Raw genomic sequence first — 8,913 nt, forward strand, 5'->3', positions numbered from 1 at the left:
CCGGCGCGCGCGCAGTACGCTGGGCGCAGCGCGGCAGCTCCTGGCAGGCGGCCTCGCCCTTGCCCTGCACCAACAGCAGCAGGCGGCGCACCCTGCGCTCGGCATCAGGCAGTGCGTCCAACGCCTCGTACTCGGGCCCGGTGAGCACGCCCCGCGCCACCAGCGCGTCCAGCAGCAGCCCCGAGTCCTCCTGCAGCGTCTCTACCAGGCGTTTCCGCTCGCGGTCGATCGTCTCCGACGGCCGCTCCTGTGCGTTGCCCATGGTCGGGGCTGGATGGAGGAGGAGGAAAGAAGTAGTGGGGGTTGGGTATCACCCACCCCTGACCTCTGTACCAGGGCCCCAGTTCACCTGGACCCCAGCGGTCAGTCGGCTCCCCAGCCCAGGATCTGGAGGCCACTGCACGAAACTCGTCCTCCTGCCTCTCCGCCGCTCTGTCCAGTCTCCTTCCTCCTCAGGCTCCTCCTTCTGTCCCTGAACGTCAGCAGTGGCTCTCCTCTCCCCCCTTAGGCTCTCCCAGGACTCTCACCTACTCTCTCACTGCTCTCCCCAACCAGGACCTCCCCCTGAGGCCCAGCCGCTGGCACAGCCTGAGGACGGTTTTGACCCAGTTTATCCAAACCAACCTTTTTCTGTTTTCCAAATCTGCTTACCCACCTCACCAGGCAGAAAAACCCAGGTTGGTCCTGATACCCCACACCCAGCTTGCAGTCAAGTCCTTTCCAGTCTGTCTCTCGCTATCCTTACCACTTAAGTCTGGCCTTTTACCTCCTGCCTGGACCCTGCAGAACCCGGGATCAGGGCTCCCTGTCCCCAAAGTCTCTCCTCCGGTCCCGTCTACACCCAGAGCACAAAATGCTGAAAACCGCCGCCCCCCTTACTTTGACCCTGAGACCCGACTTTCCAAGTCAGACCTTGCCCCTGCACCCTCTCTCATCAGCACCAACACCAACACCATGTTGCAACCCCAATGTGGTTTTGTGGCCCTTCCTGCTTCCCTGATTCCTGATTGGAGATACCGGGATCTTCTTGAGCTCTACCAAGATCTCCTGATGTAACCTGAGTCCCTACTGTCTCCTGCTGACCTGGGAATGACTTACAGCCATCTCTTGTTTGATCTTGAAATACCCAGGACCCAGGTCATAAAAGCCACCAACAAATGCTTCCTGAACTATTACTGTTTTTCTTCCATGGATCTCCCATTTTGAGAGACTCTGTACCAACAGCAGGTATTAAGTAGAAATTAATCTGTTTTCTCCATTTATTACCAACCAAGGATTATGGCCCATCCCCTTGGGTGGCCTGACTCAGTCAGCAAGACCTCTTACATTAGGAGGCAAAGAGGTCAGGCCTTGGACCATTCCCTCCCTCAGCTGACCCCCACCTCCCTTCATAACCCCCCTCACCACCACCATCGCCTTGGCTTTGTTCATACAGCATCCTCCTGGGTCTCCTCTTCCTTTTGGTGTCTCTCTTCTACCTCCTTACCTGGCTCTAGGAGGCTGGGCCTTATTTGGGAGAGAGGATTTGGTCCTAGTCCCCATCCTGTCTTCCAGGTCTCTCTCTCAGTATCCTCTGGTGTCATGCTGTGCTTCTCCTGGTCACTTCACATTCCTGCTCCCCCCTACATGGAAGTGTCAGCCCTTCTCTCAGGACACTGAGCAGAGAGACCAGGTCTGCCCTCTGCCCCCCATCTCCCTTTATGTCCCATCTGTGATAAGTCCACCTCACAGGTTCCATCAGCTCCTGCCTCTCAGCCCCATCATCATCACCTTGTGTCCTATAACAGTCCCTCTGAGGACCTCTTACTCCCATTCCAACAGGCGCCACAGCACAGTGACTCTAACAAATCTCATGTAGGATTTATTGTTCCCATTTTATGAGGATTCAGGTCTTAGAAGCAGTAGAACTGGAATCTGATTTGCTTCAGTCTGAATTATAAGGGGGCTCCTGTCAAGCAGAATGTTAGTTCTATGTATCTCCTGCCCCCCACTGTCTGTCAGAGAGAACCCCAACTATCGGGTCTGGCTACTGTAGCCACCTCCCACCACCTTGGAGAGCCAGGTTCTTCCCCACATCCCTCCACCAGTCAGTGCTAGCAGAACTACCATGCCCCTGGCACCTCGGAACCTTTGCTGATGTTGTTCCCTCAACTTGGAATACCCCCGCCCCCTCATTCTGTGGACCCACCTTCCAAGACTCAAGTGTTCTTTTGTCCATACCAATGCCTAAGTGTCTCAAGGACAGGCAGTTCCTTCTTCTGTAAACCCCAGTGAACAACATATAGCCTCACCACTGTGTTAACTGATATCACAGCTGGGTGTACACAGGGACTCTTCTTCTCTCTTCAATGGTGGCTTCCAAAGTGTGCCCCTGCAGTCACCGGGTACAGGAAGGGAGAGGGAGACAACACCTACTCTGCCGCAGACGCCAGAGAGGGTGCAGATCCTTATTCCTCACTCCTCCCTGGATTGTTTTCATGTTAGCCTACTTCTATTTCCCCAAGTCCTGCGCTTAGTTTTGTCTTAGCCAGTAGAGAACTCTGCTGGTCTGGGCCTCCCTGGGAAGCTTACAGCTCTAAAGTCAATACTGAAGTTATGTAGCAGCCAGTCCTTTTAGGGTCACAGGCTTCCCGGAGAGCCAGGTGGTGAGGCATGGAGAGCCGAGTCCCGACACCCACCCCCATCTTTCTGCGGGGACTCCTGCTGGGGAGCCAGGGTCTTGGAAAACTGCGGAATCCTTTGCGCATGTGCGACCGCAAGGATACCCTTACCTCCCCTCCACCCAGTGCAAGATCTCGGGAGTCCTGCGGAAGGGTGGGGCTCCCAGATCTCCTCCAAGTGCGGCTGCTGGTGGCGGGTCGCTGATTCTGCCCAATCTCGGTTTCCCTTCCCTCCCCCAGCCGGGAGTGGGGCTCCCGGTCCGGCCCGTTTCGGGCGGCCCCACTCACGGGTCGAGCCTCAGCGGGACAGGAGATGACGGTGCAGAAAGGGCCGGGCGGGGTGGGGGTGGGTGCAGCAGCTGTGATGGGGGCGGGGCAGCCAGGGCTGCCAGGAATGGCGGGGGTTCTTCCCGGGGCACAGGGAGCCACACTGCAGAGGCCGCACGCTGGCTGGGGACGTGCACGTAGTCAGCTTTCCCTCCCCACCCGGGGTGCACCGGGAGAAGAGTCAGGAGGGGGGCAGCTCTGCCCGCGGCCGCACACATCCAGCGCCCACTCCAGGCCTTCCAATTCCCAGATGCTTTACATCTGTCCTCTTGTCCCCTCCCCTCTGCCTGTCAGAAGATGAGGCTCGGAGAAAGGAACCGACTTACTCAGAGCCACGGAGCACATGCGTTGCAGAGCTGGGTGTGACCCAGAAGCCCCCGTTTTCCGGAGGTTGCAGTGGCCAGGCTAACCTTGAATCCAGGACTAAGGAGAGCCAGGCACCGGCTCCCCAAGCACTTCCACTCTCCCGGGGTTCTTCTATGAAAGCCCTAGGATCTGAACGTTTCTTCCGAATGCAAAACCGCGCCCTCCGTGCCCCCCCCCATGACTCCTGTGTTCCCTGGTCGATAGAGAAAAGAGACTAGAAACACAGAAAAAAATGCAGTTTATGTGCAGGACTTGTAGGGGAAATGGAGAGAGACCATTGAGTAGTGGGGGCTTCACTCACCCCCCACCAGGGGGCGTCAGGAAGCCAAGAAGGATATGCTGCCATGGACTCGTTCCTCAGTCAGGCCGGCTTCAGAGGTGTGGGGTCTCAGGGGGACGAACTGGCCCCGGGGCCCAAGTAGGAGGCCCGACTCTCTGGGGTGCTGTAAATGGTTAAAGCCCCAGGCAGGCCCAGGGCTGGTCCTCCCAACGCTGCCTGAACATCCAACAGGAGTGGGGCCCCGAGCGTGGGGTCCTTCCCTAGGAGAAGTAGGGCTGTACTCAGCAGAAAGAAATGGTTCATCTTCCTCTCTTCAGGGAAGGAGAGCCCTGCCCACCTGCCTTTGGCTCAGTTGGGATGAATCCTCCATTCTTAAACTCTGCACTCAGTGGGGAGGGGTAGCACTCTGCAGGGCCGCCTGAACTTTGGGGAATTCCCAGTCCAGCCCACCCGATCTAGATAGCTCCGCCCAACCGTGGCTTCCTCCCTGTCACCACAACTGATTACCTGGGCTTGGAGAATTTAACCCCTTGACCGCCAGCTCAGGCTCACCCCTCTCTGGAACCAAGGGCTGCATCTGCATGTGAGAACCCCAGGAAGCAGCTGGGGAATCACTGGGCAGTCCTCCTCAGACATGGCTCTGGCTCACAGAGAACAGCCATGGACCAAAGAGCTCGGCTCAGTACCAAGAGCCCCCTGCCCCCCACTGCTCCCTTCCTACCAGAGACAGCTCCATGTCCAAGTCCATCAGCGTCCATTCTCGCCCTTGGAGGCTAGTGCCCAGCACCTGAGGAGGTTTCTGGGTCAAGGGTGCCCTCCCTGGGTTGCACAGACAGCTGGACCCCCCAGGTCTCATGCCCTTGTCCCAGCTGAAGAGGTACTCACATCTAGGGGCCCTGCTGGCTCCACACTTTCTTGGGGGGGTCGAAGCAGCATTGGAGGCAGCAGACTCTCTGGGCCTCTTTCCCCCCTGTCCAGGCCCAGAGGCCCCCTGTGCACAGAGAACTGCTGTTGGCCTGCAGTGCCCACCCCCCATTAGATTCCCAAGGAACCCAGATGCAGCAGGATTTAAATCCCTCAACATTTAGAAAATGCTAGCAGAGGACCCCCCATTCCCTCCCCCCACCATAAAGCCACACATAGAGTACCTCTGCTTCCTACCTGGGAACTGAGGTATGTAGGTTGTGGAGCTGGGGTCTTGGGACATATCCCTTCCCTATGCAAGTGTCAATACTAGTGCTTCTTAAACTATTGTATACTTTATAATCACCCCAGTGAAATTCACTTAAAATGTAAATTTCTGACCCTACCACAGAGGTGCTGAGTGCCCGGAATGGGAGTTTCCATTTTCCAGGGGACTTTGAAGCTGGTGCTCCTTAGAGAAACAGGCCAGTATCACAGATTCAAGTGTCCAATCTCTCCCTCAGGCACCATGGGGCAGACAAGGCTGGGAAGTTTTGTGGACTGATAAGGGTTGATCTATCTGTAAAAGTGGCCCACGGGGCTCATATCTGGGCTCTGCTCACCTGTCAGATATCTCCCTGGGATCCCTTGGTTCAGGCTGTTGGGCATTCCTGGGCCCCTCAGGGCTGAAGCTCCCTTTCCCTTCCAGGATGGCCTGTACCACAGCCACAGGCAGCGGTGGGGGGGCTGTCACGCAGAAGTCACACTCGTTTGGGGCCAGGGCCAGCCCGGCCTCGCCATCCCCCCCTGGACTGGCCGGCTCTTCTTTGAGCAGTGCCAGGCCCTTCTCCCTGCACCGGAGAAAAGCTTCAACCAGACCCTGGCACTGACTTCTCCCCCTACCCCCACAGCCATCTGGGCTGCCAGGCCCTCCCCCATCGGTTCCCCAGAGGGCATACCCTGTGCCCCTTACCTCCTGCCATCACTGGAGGGAGAAAGCCTGGACCCTTCAGGGGATGGAGAGTCTTCAGGGATGTCTGAGATGATGGGGCCCCTGGCCCTGTGAGGACTGAGGCCCAAGGCAGTCTCTGGGAGGGGCTGTAAGTAGAACGCAAGGCCCCGCTCTTGGCAAGCCCACAGGGAGAGCCAGAACCCAACCCACACCCACCTGGACCAAGTCTAAGGGACAAGATTTGAGGGAGGAAGCTCAGTCCGTGCTGGGGAGTCTGGGTCTGGTTAGGGAGAAGGCTGGACTCCAACTTCTCTTCCTTTTGGGGAAAGGGGAGAAGGACTAGACTCTCCATAAACCTAGTAATGCCCTTAGGGAAGGGGGGAGAAGAAAAACCTACCGACTGGATAAAGTAGGGGTCCTGCAGGAGGGCACCAGGTAGGGGGCAGGCGTTGAATTTGGCAGGCGTTGGGCATGAGCTCCCCTCATCCAGCATCAGGGACCTGTGCAGGGTGATCAGGGCACAGGCAGGGGTGGGGCGGGTTCAGCCCCTATGCCCCTCAGCCTGCACTTCCCTCCCTCCCTCAGGCCCCAGCAGCCAAGTCAGCAGAGCTGAGGCCTGTTGCCAGGGCATCAGTCACATGCTGGAGGTGGAAGGGGCTCCCCCCAGAGATGGGGGCCCTTTGGGGGTAGAGAGGGGGGCAGGGAAGCATGGTTGGAGTCCCAGGCCCTCTGTTGTTGGGAAGCTTTGGGGGAAGGGGGAAGGGGGTGAGAATCTGGGGATAAGGTCCTGCAATGGGAGAATCTGAGAGTGGGTGTACCTGGTGATGGAGTTGAGGGAACAGGGAAAAGTCCTAGATGGGGTGAGGAGGCCTGCAGTGCAGGGAGAGGAATGAGGATTCCTGGTTAAGGAGTTTCTAGAGGAGAAGGTGGTCCCTGCGGGTGGGGGGGGGGGGGCGGACTTGGAAGTGGGAAAGTAGGTGTGAGCATCCCTGGCTTTTTCACTCACAGTTTTCTCTTGGCTCCTGCGCTGCTGGGCCCGGCCTGAAGTGGCCCAAAGAGACACTGGATCAGCTAAAGAGAAGGCAATGGATTAATTCATACTTTGGACCCCGCCCCCGCTGTAGCAAGGCACTTCTGGGTGGGTTGGGGGCTTGAACTGGGCGGTGGGATGGGGTGTCGAGGAGTGGGAGAGGAACACCTTGCCGATGACCCGGTGCTGCTGACCATGACTCTGCCGAAGTGTCACCACCTCCCGCCACAAAATCTCGTTCTGCCTGCGGGAAGGGGTGGGAGGGTGCTGAGGCATCTGAGAGTTCGCGCAGTCACCACCCCCCACAGAATGGCGAGGCCAACCGTGAAGCCACCCGGGTGATCATCCACAGACAACCAGAGTTCCTCGGCTCGGCCCGTTTGCCTGGATGGAGGTGCCAAGGCCCGAGAGAGGAAGGGGCTGCCCAGAACCAGCTGGTGGCCTGTATCTTTTCACCCCAGCACACCCCCGTCCCACTGCCCCCGCCCCCCCGCACTGCCTGAGCTCCCGCAGCCGCGCCTCGGTGCTCTCCTGCACTCCCCGCAAAGCCTGCACCTCGCCCAGTAGCCGGCCCAGGTCCTCGGGGCGCCAGCGGCCGTCGTCGCCGCGCAGCGCGGGCACCTGCAGGTGGGAAGCGCCGTTGGGCCAGGGTCGCACGGGACAGGGCGGGCGGTCCCAACACCCCACCTCGGTCTGCCGGCCGCCCTCACCTTGCGCCGCACGCGCTCCAGTAGCTGCTCGCGGCCCCGCACGAAGCTCGGGTGCTGGAACTCGACGTGGTCGCGCTCCGGCCTGAGCAGACCGCCCTGCTCGATGCTCACCACCTTCCGAAAACCGTCTGGGGAGTGGGGCGGGGACGCGTGAGTCCCCGGCACCCAGTCACCCACACCCGCTCCCCGGCCGGCCCTAGGGACTCACACATGTTGAGTTGGCGCACAAAGCTCGCCATGTTGCTGTGCTTGAAATACTGGGGCAGCACCTCCTTGGCGAAGCGGCTCTGGTCGCTCACGAGGAAACTGGTCCCGCTCTACGGAGAACGCCGCCCGCCCACCGTGCGGGCGGAGACCAGACGCCGTGAGCGGTGCCCGCCCACGGCCAGGCCCGCGCTCTGGCGCGCGCGCACACACTCACTCACTCTGGTTCCCGGTCTGTCGCTTATGGGGATATGGGACCAGGCCAGAACCGGCTCCGAGGCCTAGTCTGGGACGACCACAGCGAATCCCTACCCTCAGCCCGACCCAGACTCCGTACTGGGTTCTCAGAAAGGAGGAGCAGTGGCCGGTCGGGTTCCGGCCCGGATGGGTCCCAGCCCCACGAAGGGACCCTGAGCCAGACCAACCCTTCCCTTCTCCTGGCCTGTCTTCCGAGCTGTCGGGTGGGGTGGGGTGGTAACTAATTGACCTCGAAGACCCCTCCGGCTCAAGATCTCCAGGAGGCAGGCTCCTAATCCTTCCTGCCGCAGAGGAAGTCGCCTCACCCCCATCTCGTAATCCCCTCCAAGGTGAACCACTCTGGAGGACTGAATCCGCAGCCCAGTCCTGGGCAGAGGGTGGGCGGGCACGGGTGCTCACTGACATGGAGGGACCCCGGGGGTCAGTGGGGGAGTCGAGGGGCCCCAGCCCTCACCGGGCTCCAGCGGATCAGATGGTCCGTGCCTGGGTCGCCCACCAGCGCCCACAGCTTGCCGAGGAAGGCAGGCACGGGGCTGGGGCCTGGCTCCGTAGGCAGCGCGGCTGGCGCTTCCTGCATGGTGCAGTCTCAGCCCGGCTCAGCGCTCGGGCCCAGCCGCTGCGGGCTCGTCAAAGCCGCGGAAACTGCTGCGTTTGCCGCCCGCTCCGCCCTACTCCGCCCCCAGGCGCCGGGTCAGGCGGGGGCCACGTGCGAGCCCGCGGGGCGGGGCTCGGACAGCGGCCGAGGCACCATCAGACCGAAAGGGCTGGCTGGATCGGATGTGTGTGGAGTGGAGGAGTGAAGTGGGGAGGGAGGCCTGGGTTCGAGTCCCACCTTTCCCATTCGCTCTATTTCTTCCTTTGGTTTTCGGGAGAAATCTCCCGCGAGCAAGCTGATGTGAACCGGGAAAGTCCTAGAAGGCAAGGGCCGTGGGCACAGTGAAGTTCCAGGTAGGGCGGGCAGAAAGGATGGGAGGGCGGGGAAGCTGACCCCCTCCCGCCGAAACCTGGGTCGCGGCCTTCCCAAGAGTGCGAAACGCCCCGCCCCTGACCACCTCACCCTCGTCGGTACCAAAGACCTTGAGGAAACCTCCCGCTTCTGCCCAGATGGCTCCCCGGACCTCTGCGACTTCCCGCAGACCGACCCCGCCTTTCACAGGACGCGGAGACACTGCAGGATTTGTTTATTTCACACTCACCCCTGAGGCTCGGTCAGCCCCTGTGCC

At 60.2% G+C, this 8,913-nt stretch overlaps 2 protein-coding genes across 5 annotated transcripts in view; both read right to left on the reverse strand.

Moving 5' to 3' along the window:
* NOL3 (nucleolar protein 3) overlaps nt 1-492 on the reverse strand; it is a 1,805-nt gene extending 1,313 nt beyond the window's left edge. The window contains exons 1-2 of one of the 3 annotated variants that reach the window (XM_021716680.1): nt 350-492; nt 1-270 (exon numbers count right to left, since the gene is read on the reverse strand). The exon at nt 1-270 is cut by the window's left edge and continues 30 nt beyond it. In XM_021716680.1, the coding sequence (XP_021572355.1) occupies nt 1-262 (262 nt within the window). In that variant the 5' untranslated portion in view covers nt 263-270; nt 350-492. Of the gene's footprint in view, nt 288-349 lie in introns of those variants that run through there. The other 2 variants (XM_021716686.1, XM_008066767.1) reach the window with 2 other exon arrangements.
* Nucleotides 493-3,574: 3,082 nt separating this feature from the next.
* HSF4 (heat shock transcription factor 4) lies at nt 3,575-8,496 on the reverse strand. Of its 2 annotated transcripts, none has more exons than XM_008066779.2 (13): nt 8,145-8,496; nt 7,437-7,545; nt 7,229-7,356; nt 7,015-7,139; nt 6,687-6,762; nt 6,495-6,559; nt 5,886-5,988; nt 5,510-5,634; nt 5,160-5,387; nt 4,519-4,624; nt 4,355-4,420; nt 4,141-4,210; nt 3,575-3,893 (listed from the first exon to the last, which is right to left on the reverse strand). In XM_008066779.2, exons 1-13 carry the CDS (start codon nt 8,265-8,267, stop codon nt 3,742-3,744), a joined length of 1,476 nt encoding a protein of 491 aa, XP_008064970.1. In that variant the 5' UTR covers nt 8,268-8,496; the 3' UTR covers nt 3,575-3,741. The 2 variants fall into 2 exon arrangements, with proteins under 2 accessions (XP_008064970.1, XP_008064976.1); XM_008066785.2 differs by having other exon boundaries at nt 5,160-5,283; nt 5,510-5,660.
* Between the last annotated feature and the right edge of the window lie 417 nt (nt 8,497-8,913).

The sequence above is a fragment of the Carlito syrichta genome, unplaced genomic scaffold, assembly GCF_000164805.1.
Source record: "Carlito syrichta isolate Samal-C Ts95f unplaced genomic scaffold, Tarsius_syrichta-2.0.1 Scaffold106255, whole genome shotgun sequence".
NCBI classification, from domain to species: Eukaryota; Metazoa; Chordata; class Mammalia; order Primates; family Tarsiidae; genus Carlito; species Carlito syrichta.